This window comes from Engystomops pustulosus, chromosome 7, assembly GCF_040894005.1.
Source record: "Engystomops pustulosus chromosome 7, aEngPut4.maternal, whole genome shotgun sequence".
Lineage (NCBI taxonomy): Eukaryota > Metazoa > Chordata > Amphibia > Anura > Leptodactylidae > Engystomops > Engystomops pustulosus.
Genome location: NC_092417.1, coordinates 63,262,102 through 63,280,910, shown reverse-complemented (window position 1 = coordinate 63,280,910; position 18,809 = coordinate 63,262,102). Strand labels below are relative to the sequence as shown.

Sequence of the window (18,809 nt, the reverse complement as noted above, 5' to 3'; positions counted from 1 at the left end):
GGATAATACAGGACAAGTAATATATGTACAAAGCGACTCCACCAGCAGAATAGTTAGTGCAGCTCTGGTGTATAATACAGGAGTACACTTTAGGTAGTGTCAATTTTGCATTGAAAACTGGTCTTATAAAAAGAGGTGGTCTGCCCTTGTGTGGGGGAGCGTCCATGGAGTAGAATGGGTGAAAAAATATTGGTCACTTAGGGATGGAGTCTTCTTAAAAGGATGGAGAGCTCTCATGGTATAATTTATATTTTGAATGTTACAACATGTTTTGAAGGGGAAAATGTTTTCATTCAGCTACTGCCACCAAGTGACAGCTAAGTGACAGCAGTGGCCGGCAGCGCCTCCTCCCTGCACCTCTACTTGTATCATCACAGAACAGGACGTGTGCACAACTTAGCAGGAGAGTTTCTCATAGTGGCCAATCGGACTCCGGCTCTCATTTCTCGGTTCCATGAGAGCAGTGTGCCGATTGGCTGCTAGTGTTCGCCTCGCGCTCCCCTTGCCCTGACATCTAGATGAATGGATGAGCGGCTCCAGATGTTCTCCGCGCTCCGCAGCCTCCGTCCCGCACGGGGATGCAGGCGGGAAGTTTGTGTGTGCACGTGCGAGCGGTGCCCGGCGCCCTGCAGTACGGGATGCAACTTCTGCTACTCCAGTCCCAGGCAGCGGGCTAGGCCCCTGAGCGCCCGCTAAAGTTCAATCCCTGCTGCCGCACCTCCCTCATATCCCCCGGGCCGCCGCCCACTCCACACACGCTGCGGCCGGATACGGAACACTCACTTTGTCCTTCTTGTTTTTATTCGGCATGGTGGCGCTCGTGGCGAGGCTGCGGCTGGTGGTGGCGGCAGCGGCGGTGGCTCTCGGTGACACTCACCCCTCCCCCGCCCGCCTCCTTCTCTTCTCAGGCAGCTCCGTCTACCCCTCACAGCTCTTCCCAGGCTGCTGCCGCAGCGCCTCACCTCCGTCCGCGCCTCCTCCCATTGGATAGCCTTAGTCACATGGGTCAACGTCTTTAGGTCAAAGCCCCTCCCAGTGGCACGCCCCCTACTCTGTCTCGGTAAGGGGGACGGGAGGAAGCGTCCTGAAAGGATCCCGTGCGGAGTGTCCGGAGAGCGGCTGTACATGTACTCGTTATACTGTATGAGCACCCAGCCAGTCACCAGCACTCCCATCATCTCTGTAACTGGTTATACAGTATGAGCGCCCGGCCAGTCACCAGCACTCCCATCATCTCTGTAACTGGTTATACAGTATGAGCGCCCGGCCAGTCACCAGCACTCCCATCATCTCTGTAACTGGTGATACTGTATGAGCGCCCGGCCAGTCACCAGCACTCCCATCATCTCTGTAACTGGTGATACTGTATGAGCGCCCGGCCAGTCACCAGCACTCCCATCATCTCTGTAACTGGTGATACTGTATGAGCGCCCGGCCAGTCACCAGCACTCCCATCATCTCTGTAACTGGTGATACTGTATGAGCGCCCGGCCAGTCACCAGCACTCCCATCATCTCTGTAACTGGTGATACTGTATGAGCGCCCGGCCAGTCACCAGCACTCCCATCATCTCTGTAACTGGTGATACTGTATGAGCGCCCGGCCAGTCACCAGCACTCCCATCATCTCTGTAACTGGTTATACTGTATGAGCACCCAGCCAGTCACCAGCACTCCCATCATCTCTGTAACTGGTTATACTGTATGAGCACCCAGCCAGTCACCAGCACTCCCATCATCTCTGTAACTGGTTATACAGTATGAGCGCCCGGCCAGTCACCAGCACTCCCATCATCTCTGTAACTGGTGATACTGTATGAGCGCCCGGCCAGTCACCAGCACTCCCATCATCTCTGTAACTGGTGATACTGTATGAGCGCCCGGCCAGTCACCAGCACTCCCATCATCTCTGTAACTGGTTATACTGTATGAGCGCTATGCACCCTGTCACCAGCACTCCCATCATCTCTGTAACACATTAACTAAGTAAGTGTCCAGGTAATGTGAAGTACTTCATCTGCAACTCCATATAATGGCCAGGATAAGACTGCAGCTCTGGATGTGACTGGAGTATCACATATGATGTAAGCGGTGTAGTTGGAAACATATAACATCACATATACTGCCTTATACTAAGAATGATTGATAATGCCATGTGTGAACGCACACTTATACTCATTGCCTACGGCAACCAAGCTCAGAGCTTGTGATAGGTGGATTAGGAAAGAGAACGACAGGAGTCAGGTCCCTTCAGTGAGCTGAAAGCTCACTTAGCCCCACCCCTAAATGGCTCGCCAGCACCCTTTTAATCCGATAAAATCGGGTTCAAATTGGTGTGGAGTTGGGCACTGGCTGGACTGTGGCTGTGGTGTTAATATTTAATAGGGAGTCCTTCAGGAGCCAGAGAACCGGCTCTTCTTAGTGAGTGGAGCCTAAAGATCCAGCTCACTAAGAAGAGCCGGACTTCCCATGACTGCTCAAAGCTCATATTAATGACCTATGGCACAATAGAAACTGAGCTGTGACAGCAGCAGACAATGGCTCCTGTACATGGTGGTTAATAAGTGTATTTTGGAAATCGAGGGTTGAAAATTTTGCCTCAAAACCAAGTCTATGATATCCCCTGAGTCACAAGGAGAGGCTGTGGAAAATTTGGTGGAAATGTGACAGTGCAGATCCTTTAGCGGACATACACATACATTTTTTTGTAGTAGAAGCAGAGAAAGAATCACAAATTCTTCAGGACAGGAATTGTGAAGAATTTGCGATTAAGTTAGTAACTAGGCCACTTCCATGCTATGTGGGCATGAAGGTGGCGCAGAGGGGAGTGGCAGCCAGCGGAGTTGCAGGCACGGTGTGTTTCCGCCAAGTGCCTGCGTTATTTACGCAAAATGATGCTAGGTCGGCCTATGATGAATTTTCCCCATACATTCAGCTTTATATATTAGATTTCATACCTCCCAAATTTTGGGCTTGAGAAAGAGGGATAAAAGTCTCTCCAGTTTTTCCTAAGCCACGCCAATGTCCCAACCACAAGCATAATATAATATTGACCATAATGGCAGCCACATAGTATAATGCATTCTTCCTGTGGCCAACCTCCCTAAGGACCCATATAATGCATTCTCTTAAATTTTATCCTCCCGTTACTTTTGTTCTCTCACTTTTATTTATCTCCCCTTATTTATAATACCCTAGATTTCTACACTCCTACCCTCTCTCCCTCATATTGTGGCCATTCTCTTCCTGTCCTTCCCATTGTGGCCCCCTGCCTTTCATCCTAATATTGTGGCCTCCTGTTCTCCATACTTCTCTTATTGTAGCCTCCTGTCCTCCATCTCCCTCATATTGTTGCCTCCTGTTCTCCATCTCCCTCATATTGTTGCCTCCTGTCCTCCATCTCCCTCATATTGTGGCTTCCTGTCCTCCATACTCCTAATATTGTGGCCTCCTATCCTCCATCTCCCTCATATTGTTTCCTCCTGTCCTCCATATTCTTAATATTGTAGCCTACTATCCTCCATCCCCCTCATGTTGTTTTTTCCTGTCCTCCATACTGCTAATATTGTAGCCTCCTTTCCTCTATCCCCCTCATATTGTGGCCTCCTGTCCTCAATTCCCCTAGTTTGCGGCATCCTGTTCTCCACCCCCCTCATATCGTAAAAACAATATAGTTCTTGGCACTAAATGCAATGTAATCTCCTTTTGTAGCAGTATTTAAATTGGTCCCAAAAAAAAAGAAAAAAGACAGCAACCAATCTATTTAGCACAAGCTGTTTGTTTGATGCACGCAGCCCAGGGTCCTAGTGTGCAGGATCCATAGTCCAGGACAAAAAGATGAAAGAAGGCCACAGCATCCAAGACAAAAAGATAAGAGAAGGCCACAGAATCTCAGTATTTAAATTGGAACATAACATTTATGACCAAATTTATTATTATCATAAGTGCGCAAAGACGTGGGGGGGGGGGGTCACATGATAGGGGCGGGGCTACCCAATTCAGGGCAAGGCTAAGTAAGGCTGGGTACAAACCACCTTTTATGTATATGCTAAGGGACTGTCACATGTGCGTAACCATAAATTTGGCTGGTTTGAATCAGTTTTTCTTCATTTCTAGAAGTGTAAGCAGCAGTGAAACAGATTAAAACGCATGTGGTAAACGCTTGCATTTTCAGTGCGTTTAAAGACGGTCCAAGAACTGTCCAACAACGTGTGACCCCTTAGCATATACATCGGGAAAGCACCCAACGTATATGCTTAGCGTATACATTGATAAATAGTGGCAGTTATGCTGGACACTACAACTCCCGTACACCAAAAAAACAGGATGGCAAGCTACGTCTTGTTATCCTTCAGTCTCCGCCGGAGCTACATATGTGCTCAGCGGAGGTAATGGACGGCTGTGGGGAGCGGATGCAGCGTATTACATCTCTCTTCACAGCCGCGGCAGGGAGGACCCAGTGATGTCACTGTCCATATTAGGATAGTGACATAACTGGGGGAGCTATGTGGGAGGGGAGGCCCGGGCGATGTATACCACTGTATAGGCATACGACGGGAAGTGTCTGTGCCATATGTTGTAAGGAAAGGTCGGAATCCTCCTGACTGTTCTTACAATGGCAATTAATGTGGTGTGAAACCAGCCTAAGACTGCATGATGTTTTTGGTCGCGTTTTTTGTTGTGCTTTTGATGGTTTTATACACTGCCATTACCATTATACTGCATGCAATTTCTTTTAACAAACAAGACAGCATCCGTCACAAAGCAAAAAAACATTCAAAAATGTATTGAAAATAGGCAATGTTGGAATGCAGCCTCAGGGAAGAACCGACTCCTGTACCCCTGAAAAAATTTCTATGGGTCTACCAGAGTACAACTCTCCCTATCTCAGGCAGTCCCACAGAAGTGAAATAAGTATTCAGGTGTGCAAACTTTTTGGTACATATATCTGCAGGTATAAGATACTTGAAATTACTGTTACTTGAAATACTAAGGGTGTGTTCAGATGTGGCGTTTTGGGGATACATTTATAAACGCATGTGTTTTACATGTTACCTTGCATTTTTCTGCTACCAAAGCGTTTTTCTTCATTGCTGGAAGTGTAAGTAGTTGTGTTAACATTTTCACAGCTGCTTACACTTCCAGTAATGAAGAAAAACTCTTTCAAAGCAGCCAAACGCATGGTAACATGTAAACCACATGCGTTATGACGCATGTGTTTTAAACGGCATCCCCAAATGATAGGTGTTACTGCACCTTCAGTGCTTTATTAAAAAGTAGCTTGTACATTAATTATGGTCCAGGTCAAGAACTGGCTCCTCTCTAACATCACATCCACTTACTGGCAGTCTGGAGGCAATGGGCTCAACCAGCTATCCTCCGCATATTCCCCCAGCTTCTGTCTTTTTCCATCTAAATAATTTATCTCCAAAATCGTGTTTACCTTCTCCCTACTTATCGATGGGAGTGCAGCGGGCGGCGTGTTCGCTGGCTGTTTGCACCATCTGGCAGCTATACTTACAGTATAGTCTATTGCTGAATAATGGTTTGCTGGGATGACGTCCTCAGTAAATTTCTAGTTACTCTGTAGCCAGAAGGCAGCAGCATAATGGAGGTTCATAGACTTCATATCTCTGCTTGTGTTTTATGAAACCAGCGGAAGTGTGCGATTTACCAACACCACCTGATGTATCCCATCGCCTTAGGTTTTTGTGGGGATTTGAAATGGTTCTCATGATACTGAAGACATGGCCCTCAGTGACTTACACAAGTGAAGAATGAGTGGATTCAATTACATCAGGCTAATAAAATTATTTATCTACATTAGATTCTAGATGGATTTTATACTGTGTGATGTAATTGACCCAGGAACTCCTATAACTTACTGGCTAGCAAAATGGGCCTGAATGGCCTCAGGTTAGCTGCAGCAAAATTCACTGACAACTAACCCACGGTCATTAACTGTTACAACATGTACAGGTTCCGCCTGGTATATAATTCTTCTGTAACATGTGCCAGCAGAGTTCTGTGCACCAGCCTGCACAGTCTATGCTCATATGCTAACTGAACTCGGCATGTCCATTCTGTTCAGCAGTTCTATGTTTGGCTGGTAAATCCAACAGACACACGGGTGGGGGGAGCGGGGTGTGTCTGTTGGATTTACCAGCCAGGAGCTTCTTAATTTAGTAAGCAGCTCTTAGGGCGCTTTTGTACGATGACAGGTCCTCTTTAAGGAACTTGTTAGTAGGACACGTCTTCCATTAGTAGATGTCCTTTAAGTAGGACACAATTCGAGATAAGCGGTGACAGTGGTGGCTGGAAGCCACTTTTCCCATATTGCAAATCACATTGTTGATTACCATGAAAATCTATAGGATGAGTTTGGAGGTTGGGTATCATTTTGTTTCACATCACACCCTAAGCAGTTTGCAGTTATTATCAGCAGAGTGTTTTGAGGAACGCACGTTGTTTCAAAGACAGGTCCTCTTTTGTTAAGTAGAGGTTATTCTTAGCCTGAGGGGCAGTACAGCCCCCCCCATTCTCTTGATAAACTGGATGACTGTGCTTTTCCATAACCGTCTCATCTCTTGGTTAGTGAAAGTTTGAGCCTCCTTTGTAAAAAAGTAAAAATACCATAGCAGGCAATCAGATAATAGCTTACTGGACAACCAAAATTTGATTGGATAATATGCTGTTATGCACAGGGACTTGTAGAGGAGTCGTCCATAGCAACCACACAGATTAAGTATTAAGTGCAAAGTCTGCGCCAGACCCACGACTATAATGTATGGTTTATAGTAATAGTCTTCTGATATGGGAAAGTGACACCATAAGGGCCCCCTAAACCTCTTTGGCCTTGGTACGACCGCAACCTCTGCAACCCCCCCCCCCCCCAAGTTACGCCCCTGGCTGCTTGGCATGCATCTGCATACTGCTTGAATTTTCCAATGGCCCTTTGACGGCATGTTCAAACGCAATTCAAAGCAATGGGGAGAAATCCTCATTCGATCAGTGTGAACATATGCGATTGGATCAAACTCTTCACCGCTGCCTTTGAACTTAAAGTTCAGGCAGTCCCCAACTTAAAGGGGTTTTCTGAGACATATAAAAAGCTGCTATGCTGCTGAGAGGTTTCTTAAAAAAAAAAAATATGGTCCCTCCTGGTGTTCCACGCAGTGCTCTCTCAATGACGTGCCCTAATCTGTTTACAGGGGTAAGAAAGCTAGGCTCAAACCAGCTCCTGTCCAGGTGGCTGGCCACACCCACCTGTCCCCTGTCCTAGCGCAGTCCCCGGCCGGTAGCTGGGGGTCACAGCATGGACTACCATTGGACACCAATAGGCACCAAGGAGATAAGTTCATGTGTCATTTTTTAAGTAGCCCCCACCACATACCTGTTTTTATATGTCTCAGACAACCCCTTTAAGGACACCGGATTTACAGATGACCCCAAGTTACAGACAGAGACCTTTTTTACACCTGTGATCTCTGGTGAAGCTTTCTGGATGATTTACATTATTCTCAGATCAGCTGTAAGATGTCTGTAATAAAGTTTTATTGATAATCATTGTTCCCATGACAGCACAAAATTTTGAAAATGCAATTGTCACTGGGACATAAAAAATCCATCATGATAAACCACGGGCACTTACTCACAAATCCAAGCACCATGGCTGTGGTAATCTTCTTATATTTATTACCCATGGCCTCCTTCCTACTCAAATTAAATTTTAAAATTATGCGAATGAGCCAGAACGCATTACCAGAGCCCCTCAGGCTCTAAGGGGAGTTTCCAGAGCCCCTCAGTGATGTTTATGTCTGCCCCACCCGCTCTCTCCCTCTCTTCCTGCTCCTCAGCCTATGTAATCTAGCAGCAGCAGGAAATGCAGGTGGAAGGCAGATCTGCTCTACTTATTGTAACAACCAGTTAAAAGACATGAGTGAGGGTCTCTAGAAGCAACCCCCATAACACCTCATGCTCATTAGCATAATTTAGTTGATTTTAGAAGAAAAGAGGCCATGGATAACAAATATAAGAATATTACCACAGTCAAGGTGTCTGGATCTATGAATAAGTGCCCCTTTGCATTCTTTAATAGGAATTGTTCTACTGACTGAAGGTGTGTTGACATTGGCGTTTACGAAAAGTTTTTAAATGCATGCGTTTTTAGATGTTACTATGCATTTGGCTGGTTTGAAAGTGTTTTTCTTCATTTCTGGATGTGTAAGCAGCTGTGTTAACATTTTCGCAGCTGCTTACACTTCCAGCAGTGAAGAAAAATGCTTTCAAATCAGCCACATGTATGATAAGATGTAAAAACACATGCATTTCTCAATGCATCGCAAACGTGTGGCCGCATCCTGACTGTCCATTGTCATATGGAAAGGGCAAGGCTGTCTGCTCCAGCCCGGGACCTATAGAGCTTATATTATTATTATTATTATTATTATTATTATTAGCTTACTGTTAACACAACCATTAAATGATTCCAAGTGTACAATGGGTGGTCCTGGCCTGGATCTGACACCACCAGCTGTAAGGGTGAAGACACACATGGCGTTTTTAGGCCGTTTTTGGGCCGTTTTTAGTTTCCAGATCGTTAAAACGCATGCGTTTTTGACCAGTTTGAATTAAGATAATTGCTCAAACCTGTCAAAAACGCATGTGTTTTTAACGATCTGAAAACGCACTAACTAAAAACGGCCTAAAAACGCCAAGTGTGTCTTCACCCTAAATAATGACATGGATCGAATAGCAGCGGCTAGAGAAAGTTTCCCAAGTAAGCCTGAATCAGTGGAACACTGCCTATTAATGTATTCAGAGAGTTAGGATAGGTGAAGGTGGGAGAAAGATCATTGCTATTAACAACTGGAACAACTCTCATTTCCCCATTAAATTGTGTCCTGTACAATCTACTAACTCCCACACACAGGACCGGTATTAGGCTTAGTGAGGTGCTGGGTAAAATTTAAACTGGGACCCCAAATGTTTAAAGGGAACCTGTCACCAGCGGGATGCCGGTTAAACCCCTAAACATGCCTTAGAGTCTGCATTAAATGTTGACCAGGCATGTCCTTATAATGATGGTGTGCCTGCCTCATGCTGAAATAAAAACTTATATTCCAAGGCAGCTACAGTCAAGGGGGCGGGCTTGAGCAGTCAAGCATGGCACCAAGCCTCCGGCCTGCTGCGTCATCCAAACTCCTCCTACTGTTCAGCCGATTCCTGTCCTGCCTCCCGCGCCTACCTGTCCTCTGCGCTCTTATTGAAATCTCGGACAGGGAGAAACGTGCATTGCGCACGGGCTGGTAGAACAGGAGCTTATGTTGCTATATCAATTATGTGACGGCAAGGTGCACAGCTTGCGAGATTTTAAAAGAGATCACAGAGGACGCGGAGGCGCGGGAGGCAGGGAAGGAATCGGCTGAAAAGGGAACAGTAGGAGCAGGACTGGCTCCAGGTTTTAGTGGGCCCCTGGGCGACAGAGCCTTAGTGGGCCCCTCCATGGACCGCCCTCCAGTGGCCACACTGCGCCCCCTCCCCTTGCGGACACACTGAACCCGGACACACTGAACCCCCCCTGCTGACACAATGACCCCCTCCAGACACATTGAACCCCCCCCCTCCCCCTGTTGTCACAATGATCCCCGTGCTGACACACTAACCCCCCCCCCCCCTCTCCCCCTGTATACACACTGACCCCCGCCCCCCACAGACACCCTGACTCCCCTCTGGAAAAGAAAAAAGAAAAAATTCACCTTTCCTGGTTCCCCCGGAGCAGCGCCTGCAGCTGTCTTCGGCCTGGGCCTCCCGTACGCGCCGGCTCTGAAGCCGGCACACATGATCCGATGACGTCATCATGTGCGCCGGCTTCAAAGCCATCGCATACCCTGCGGAGCGCTGCATCGTGGGAACCGGGACAGGTGAGTTTTAGATTCTGCCTCTATGCTGCGCTCCCGACCAGCGCAGCATAGAGGCAGAAACGCGATCAATCCGGATGGTGATCAATTGTACCAGTGTCTTATAGCGACACTGGTACAATTGATCCGGGGGCCCGAGTGGGCCCCTCCATTACCCCGGGGCCCGGCACTTGCCCAGGTTTGCCGGGTGCTGGCGCCGGGCCTGGGTAGGAGAAGTTTTGGTGCACACTTGTCTGCTCGACCCCTAAGCCCGCCGCCCTGACTGGTAGCTGCCTTGGAATATAAGTTGTTATTTCAGCATACGGCCGACACACCATCATTATACGGACTTGCCTGGACAACATTTATTGCAGCCTATTAGGTATGTTTAGGAGTTTAACAGGCTACTTTACCAGCAACACATTCACATTTAGCTGGTTTGGCTATGGGCACAAGAAGATAAGGTACACAAGCCCCAAGATTTGCACCCTAATGAATGAAATACACTTAGCCCTGTAATAAATTATGCACTCTGGGCCCCCTCATGAATTGTATACACTGCCCCCTTAATGAATTTACATACTGGGCCCCATCATTATATACCCTGCTCCCCATGAATTTTATATACTGGGCCCCATCATTAATTATATACACTGCCTGCTCCCCCCCCCCCCATGAATTTTATATACTGGTTCCCCTCATTATTTTTATACACTGACCCCCATGAATTGTTTATACTGTGCCCCTTCATTAATTATATACATTAATTTTATGTACTGGGCCCCCTCATTATATACACTGCTCCCTTCATGAATTTTATATACTGGGTCCCCTCTAGAGATGAGCGAACATGCTCGTCCGAGCTTGATGCTCGGTCGAGCATTAGCGTACTCGAAACTGCTCGTTGCTCGGACGAATACTTCGCCCGCTCGAGAAAATGGCAGCTCCCGCCGTTTTGCTTTTTGGCGGCCAGAAACAGAGCCAATCACAAGCCAGGAGACTCTGCACTCCACCCAGCATGACGTGGTACCCTTACACGTCGATAGCAGTGGTTGGCTGGCCAGATCAGGTGACCCTGGGATAGACTAGCCGCTGCCCGCGCTGCTCGGATCATTCTGTGTCTGGATGCCGCTAGGGAGAGAGCTGCTGCTGGTCAGGGAAAGCGTTAGGGTGTTCTATTAGCTTACTGTTAGGCAGGAGTGATTCTCCAAGAACCCAACAGCCCTTTTTAGGGCTACAATAACGTTAAAAATTTTTTTATTTTTTTTTATTTGCAGCTAGTACCATATTGTGAGGAATTTGCAGGGGGACTTGCTACCGTTGTGTTTAGCTCTTAGTGACACACATATCCACCTCAAACACCAAAGTGGGAAAATTTATTAGGGGTTTGATTTCAATTAGGCACAGTCTGCCATTTACTTTTTATTTTACGTTTATTTTTTTAATAACTCAGTGTCATCTCATCTTGCATAGTAGTGTGCTTTCATACTTGGCTAGAAAATAGCCATAGGAGAATCCAAACGGCTTACTTACGCCTACAGTAGCGTTATATATATTTGATTTGTGGTTGATCTGCTGGTGGCTGTACTTGCTGCAGTGCATCTACTAGCAAATTGTGAGCAATTTGTAGTGAGACTTGCGACCGCTGTGTTTTGCGCTTAGTGACGCACATATCCATTGCAAAGACCGAAGTGGGAAAATTTATTAGGGGTTGGATTTCAATTAGGCACAGTCTGCCATTTCCTTTTTTATTTTACGTTTATTTTGTTTAATAACTCAGCGTCATCTCATCTGGCATAGTAGTGTGCTTTCATGCTTGGCTAGAAAATAGCCATAGGAGAATCCAAACGGCTTACTTACGCCTACAGTAGCGTTATATATATTTGATTTCTGGTTGATCTGCTGGTGGCTGTACTTGCTGCAGTGCATCTACTAGCAAATTGTGAGCAATTTGTAGTGAGACTTGCGACCGCTGTGTTTTGCGCTTAGTGACGCACATATCCATTGCAAAGACCGAAGTGGGAAAATTTATTAGGGGTTGGATTTCAATTAGGCACAGTCTGCCATTTCCTTTTTTATTTTACGTTTATTTTGTTTAATAACTCAGCGTCATCTCATCTGGCATAGTAGTGTGCTTTCATACTTGGCTAGAAAATAGCCATAGGAGAATCCAAACGGCTTACTTACGCCTACAGTAGCGTTATATATATTTGATTTCTGGTTGATCTGCTGGTGGCTGTACTTGCTGCAGTGCATCTACTAGCAAATTGTGAGCAATTTGTAGTGAGACTTGCGACCGCTGTGTTTTGCGCTTAGTGACGCACATATCCATTGCAAAGACCGAAGTGGGAAAATTTATTAGGGGTTGGATTTCAATTAGGCACAGTCTGCCATTTCCTTTTTTATTTTACGTTTATTTTTTTAATAACTCAGCGTCATCTCATCTGGCATAGTAGTGTGCTTTCATACTTGGCTAGAAAATAGCCATAGCAATAGGATAGCATCGTTTGGTTTTAAAAACTAAAAAACACAGAAAAAAACAAAAAAACACAAAAAAAAGTTAAAAAAAAATTAAAGTTATAACTCTCATTTTAAAAATGTTTAACCCGAGGGCTAGGGGTAGAGGACGAGGGCGGGGACGTGGGCGTCCAACTACTGCAGGGGTCAGAGGCCGTGGTCCTAGGCGGGGTGAGACACCACCTGCTTATGAGGGAGCAGGGGAACGCCGCAGAGCTACACTCCCTAGGTTCATGTCTGAAGTTACTGGGACTCGTGGTAGAGCACTGTTGAGGCCAGAACAGTGCGAACAGGTGATGTCGTGGATTGCCGACAATGCTTCGAGCAATTTGTCCAGCAGTCAGTCTTCCACGCAGTCCACCCATGTCACCGAAATCGGCACTCCTCCAGCTCCTGCACCTCAGTCTCCTCCCCCCCAGTCTGCCCCCTCCAAGGAAAATTTGGCATTTGAACCGGCATACTCTGAGGAACTGTTTTCTGGACCCTTCCCACAGTCACAAACCACTTGTCCGGTTGCTGCTGAGCAATTTTCCGATGCCCAGGTTTTCCACCAGTCGCAGTCTGTGGGTGATGATGACCTTCGTGACGTAGTGGAAGAAGTGTCTAAAGAGGTGTCCGACGATGAGGAGACACGGTTGTCAGACAGTGGGGAAGTTGTTGTCAGGGCAGGAAGTCCGAGGGGGGAGCAGACTGAGGGATCGGAGGATGATGAGGTGACAGACCCAAGCTGGGTTGATAGGCCGGGTGAACAGAGTGCTTCTGAGACAGAGGAGAGTCCTCGACCAGAACAGGTTGGAAGAGGCAGTGGTGGGGCCAGACGGAGAGGCAGGGCCAGAGCTGGTGCATCAGCGCCAAATGTGTCAACTAGTGAAGCTCCCGTGGCGAGGGCTCCTGCGGCGAGGGCTAGATTTTCAGAAGTCTGGAGGTTCTTTAAGGAAACACCGGATGACCGACGGACTGTGGTGTGCAACATTTGCCAAACCAGGATCAGCAGGGGTTCCACCACTACTAGCTTAACTACCACCAGTATGCGCAGGCATATGAATGCTAAACACCCCACTCAGTGGCAACAAGCCCGTTCACCTCCGGCCGTGCACACCACTGCTCCTTCCCCTGTGTCAGCTGATAGTCAGCCCCCTGCCCAGGACCCTGCCACAAAAACCTCATCGTCGCCTCCACGATCCTCCACAGCATCCACCAGCGTTCAGCTCTCCATACCCCAGACGCTGGAGCGGAAACGCAAATATAGTGCAACCCACCCGCACGCCCAAGCCCTTAATGTCCACATCTCCAGATTGCTTAGCCTGGAGATGCTGCCCTATAGGCTAGTAGAGACCGAGGCCTTTCGCAACCTCATGGCGGCGGCCGCCCCTCGGTATTCGGTCCCCAGCCGCCACTACTTTTCCCGATGTGCCGTCCCAGCCCTGCACCAGCACGTGTCAGACAACATCATCCGTGCCCTGACCAACGCCGTTTCTGACAAGGTCCACCTGACCACGGACACGTGGACGAGTGCTGCCGGGCAGGGCCACTATATATCGCTGACGGCACATTGGGTTAACTTGGTGGAGGCTGGGACCGAGTCTGACCCTGCGGCTGGTCATATACTGCCGACGCCGAGGATTGCGGGGCCTACCTCGGTCCAGGTCTTTCAGGCCTACTATGCCTCCTCCTCCTCCCACCCCTCCTCCACCTCCTCCTCCTCCGAATTACCATCCGTGGGCATGGCGCCATCAGTCGGTAGCTCTAGGCACAGCAGCAGTGCCGTCGCTAAGCGACAGCAGGCGGTGCTCAAACTGCTGAGCCTAGGCGATAAAAGGCACACCGCCCAAGAGCTATTACAGGGCATCACGGCGCAGACTGATCTGTGGCTGGCACCGCTGAACCTGAAGCCAGGCATGGTTGTGTGTGACAACGGCCGTAACCTGGTGGCGGCTCTGCAACTCGGCAGACTGACACATGTGCCATGCCTGGCCCATGTGTTAAATCTGATAGTTCAGCGTTTCCTCAAGACATACCCCAATCTGTCAGATTTGCTCACGAAGGTGCGCCGCATCTGTGCGCATTTCAGGAAGTCCAGCACAACAGATGCTGCCACTCTCAGGGCAGCACAGCGCCGCCTCCAACTGCCCGCTCACCGACTGTTGTGCGACGTGCCCACGAGGTGGAATTCAACACTGACCATGTTATCCAGAGTTTACCAGCAGCGCCGAGCGATTGTAGACTGCCAGATGTCAACTTCCACCAGAACTGGTAGTCAGGTCAGTCAGCTTCCTCAAGTCTACAATGAGGAGTGGACGTGGATGTCTGATATCTGTCAGGTGCTGAGTAACTTTGAGGAGTCAACACAGATGGTCAGTGGCGATGCCGCCATCATCAGCCTCACCATCCCGCTGCTTGGCCTGTTGAAAAACTCTCTGATCAGCATGAAGTCGAAAGCTTTGCGCTCGTCACAAGAGACGGGGGAAGAAGATTCCCTTGTTGATAGCCAAAGCACCCTTAGGTCTGTTTCTCAGCGCATATCGGAGGAGGTGGAGGTGGAGGAGGATGAGGAGGAAGAGGAGGAGAATGTTGGCGAGACACAAGAGGGGACCATTGTTGAGTCCTTCACTGTTCAGCGTGTATGGGCAGAAGAAGAGGAGTTGGAGGAGTTGGAGGAGGAGGAAATGGACAGTCAGGCCAGTGAGGGGAGTGAATTCTTACGCATTGGTACTCTGGCGCATATGGCAGATTTCATGCTAGGCTGCCTATCCCGTGACCCTCGCGTTCAAAGAATTTATTCCAGCACCGATTACTGGGTGTTCACTCTCCTGGACCCACGGTACAAGCAAAATCTTTCCACTCTCGTCCCTGGAGAGGAAAGGAGTGTGAGAATGCATGAATACCAGCAGGCCCTGGTTCACAAGCTGAAACAGTATTTCCCTTCTGACAGCGCTAGCGGCAGAGTGCGTAGTTCTGCGGGACAAGTAGCGAGGGAGAGTAGGCGAGCAGGCAGCTTTTCCAGCACTGGCAAGGGTACGCTTTACAAGGCTTTTGCCAGCTTTATGTCACCCCAGCAAGACACTGTCACCTGTCCCCAGTCTCGGCAGAGTAGGGCTGATCTTTACAGAAAGATGGTGAGGGAGTACGTAGCTGACCATACCATCGTCCTAAATGATCACACAGCTCCCTACAACTACTGGGTTTAAAAGCTGGACATGTGGCACGAACTGGCGCTGTACGCCTTGGAGGTTCTTGCCTGCCCTGCCGCTAGCGTCTTGTCCGAGCGGGTTTTCAGTGCAGCTGGTGGCATCATCACCGATAAGCGTACACGCCTGTCGACTGACAGCGCTGACAGGCTGACGCTTATTAAGATGAATAAAGCCTGGATTTCTCATAATTTCCAATCTCCACCAGGTGAAGGAAGCTCAACCTGAATTATTTATCCACTCCTCCTCCTCCTCATTTTCCTCCTTCTCCTCCTCTTTGTACAGTAAAGCAGAGGAAACTGGCTATTTTTTGACAGGGCCCACTGGCTCTAGCTATAGTACTTTATGCATTTAATTTTTCTACCCGGTCCTCTGTTTTAAACAATTTTTGGGAGTGCCACATACAGGCACTCAATCTATTCAATTTTTCTGGAGGGCCACCTACCCGGTCCTCTGTTTTAAACAATTTTTGGGAGTGCCACATACAGGCACTCAATCTATTCAATTTTTCTGGAGGGCCACCTACCTGCTCCTCTGGTTTGAAAACTTTTTTGTACTGCCACATACAGGCTCTCAATCTATTCCATTTTACTGGAGGGCCACCTACCTGCTCCTCTGGTTTGAAAAGTTTTTTGGACTGCCACATACAGGCACTCAATCTATTCAATTTTTCTGGAGGGCCACCTACCCGCTCCTCTGGTTTGAAAACTTTTTTGGACTGCCACATACAGGCACTCAATCTATTCCATTTTACTGGAGGGCCACCTACCTGCTCCTCTGGTTTGAAAAGTTTTTTGGACTGCCACATACAGGCACTCAATCTATTTCATTTTTCTGGAGGGCCACCTACCTGCTCCTCTGGTTTGAAAACTTTTTTGGACTGCCACATACAGGCACTATCCAAATTAAATTGTCTCCATAGCAGCCTCCACACGTTGTCTCCATTGCTACCTCCAAAAGTCGTCCATATAGCTGCCTCCATACATCGTCCCCTTATCAAACGAGGTGTGTCAGGCAGAAATTTGGGTTGTTTTCATGGATTCCACATCAAAGTTGTTAGCTTTGTCGCCACCCTGCTGTGTTATCCACAAAATATACTGGCAAACTTTTATCATTTACCAATATTATTTCAGCGCTTCTTGCGCATCTGTTTACATTCCCCTCACCCGGCATATCCTAAACTTATAAGAACGCTACTACACTTGATCTTATACAAAAGGTTCTTAGAAGTGCTGTTTGGGGAGTAGCCTAGAGACAGGGGCTTGGATTGGCGAAAGCTCGCCTGGCAGCGGAGCGCCAGCTCCATGCGCATCATGCGCTTCTTGCGCATCTGTTTACATTCCCCTCACCCGCCATATCCCAAACTTATAAGAACGCTACTACACTTGATCTTATACAAAAGGTTCTTAGAAGTGCTGTTTGGGGAGTAGCCTAGAGACAGGGGATTGGATTGGCGAAAGCTCGCCTGGCAGCGGAGCGCCAGCTCCATGCCAAGATCCAACTAACATAGTTTTAACTGCAGCACCTTTAATCTACTACTAGTTCACTGCCTCCATACATGGTCCCCTTATCAAACGAGCTGTGTCAGGCAGAATTTTGGGTTGTTTTCATGGCTTCCATGTTAACTTTGTCGCCACCCTGCTGTGTAATCCACAAAATATACTGGCAAACTTTTATCATGTACCGATATTATTTGAGCGCTTCTTGCTCACCTCCTTTGGTTCCTCTCTGCCACCCATTGGTTTGAAGCCTGAGTCCATTTAGAGTATGTCGCCATGAGACTCTCTAGCCTGCCGCTGCTGCCGCTGCCTCTGCATGCCGTCCCCTATAGTGTCAGGGTCAATTATTGGATGTTTCCATAGCGTCCCCCATGACGGCACCTGGAGGTTGCACCTTGACCTTTGGTAGGGACAGGATGTTGCGAAGGTTATAAGGCCCCTCCTCTGCCGCTGTTCCCCAGTGTATTCCTGTCCCTACCAAGGGTCAGGGTTGCGAGACCTCGTCTCTCCCCCTGGGGGCGGGGGGGATGAAATTAGAGCCCCCTCCAGGACTGGTCGCGAGCGGGGGTCCTACCTCCCTTCCTGGCCTGGTGTCCTGCAGGACACGGTCCTGGCCCCCCTCCTCCTGCGGCCCAGAGCTAAAGCCGAGGGGGGCATGGGTCTCCGGACCCTGGATGAGGTGCCTCCCGGCCTCCGGGGGCTACCTCCCACAGCTATTTCCCCTCAGAACGCCGGCTGTTCGTTTCGACGCGTACTGCGCAACGGCCGTGTATCGCCGGCCGGTTCGCGCATGCGCAGTACGCGCGACTTCCGGGTTCGGGCCACGTGATCGCTAAAGAAGCCATCTGATTGGCTTAGGGGGTGGCGGGAAGCTTAAAAATGCTTCCTGCTTAGTGTCAGCCTCTATACCACCAACGAGCTCACTGCTGAAGCTGTGGAAATAATCCTTTACTATGGCGGACGACCCTGGTTCTTCCCCCATTGTCCTGGGTACCGTGAGTACAACCAAAAAACTTTTCTTAAAAAAAATCTTGTTGTGCACTATTTTGTGGATTTTAATGTAGTCTGTCTCCTTGTCCTAGGACGACCCTTCAAGACCTAAGGACAAGGAGAGGAAAGACAAGGACCCCAAAAAAGGGAAATGCGTTACTAAATCAAAAAGATGCCTTTCTTGTAACATAAGATCATCAGATTTATATCCAAAATCGCTATGCTCTGAATGCCTAGCCAGGGCCTTACAAGAAGAAAAGGAGTCAATGTTAAATGAGCTTAAAGCGGCCATGCGGGAGGAATTCCAATCCTCCCTTATGATGTTCACTAATTTAAACTGACCGGTACTGGGACTAGGTCCTGAGCCAAATCCTGAACCTGAACCAGACCAGGATCCGGGATTATATCTAGAGCCAGCTCCTAAAAGACTCAGATCTCTAGATACTGATTCCGACTATGATAAACACTCTGCGGCTCCTACCTATTCTTGGAAGGACTCGCTTGAAGACGTCTCCTTGGTATCTGAGGACAAAGGAACCTCAAAATACCTCTTTTCCAATGACGAACTGGATAACCTCCTTAAAGCCGTACGCAATACGCTTAATGTGGAAGAGGTGGTAGAGCCTAAATCCATTCAAGACGAACTTTTTGGAGGGTTAAAATCCAAAAGGAAAAGGGTTTTTCCCATAAACCAAACCCTAAAGGATATCATCCAAG

The 18,809-nt window shown here is 48.2% G+C and overlaps 1 protein-coding gene across 3 annotated transcripts in view; it reads right to left on the bottom strand.

The window, feature by feature from the left end:
- Positions 1-1,144, bottom strand: part of PPP2R5C (protein phosphatase 2 regulatory subunit B'gamma) — a 70,231-nt gene extending 69,087 nt beyond the window's left edge. The window contains exon 1 of one of the 3 annotated variants that reach the window (XM_072116197.1): positions 963-1,144. In XM_072116197.1, coding sequence (XP_071972298.1) covers positions 963-1,127 — 165 coding nt within the window. In that variant the 5' untranslated portion in view covers positions 1,128-1,144. The other 2 variants (XM_072116195.1, XM_072116196.1) reach the window with 2 other exon arrangements.
- Positions 1,145-18,809: the final 17,665 nt, after the last annotated feature.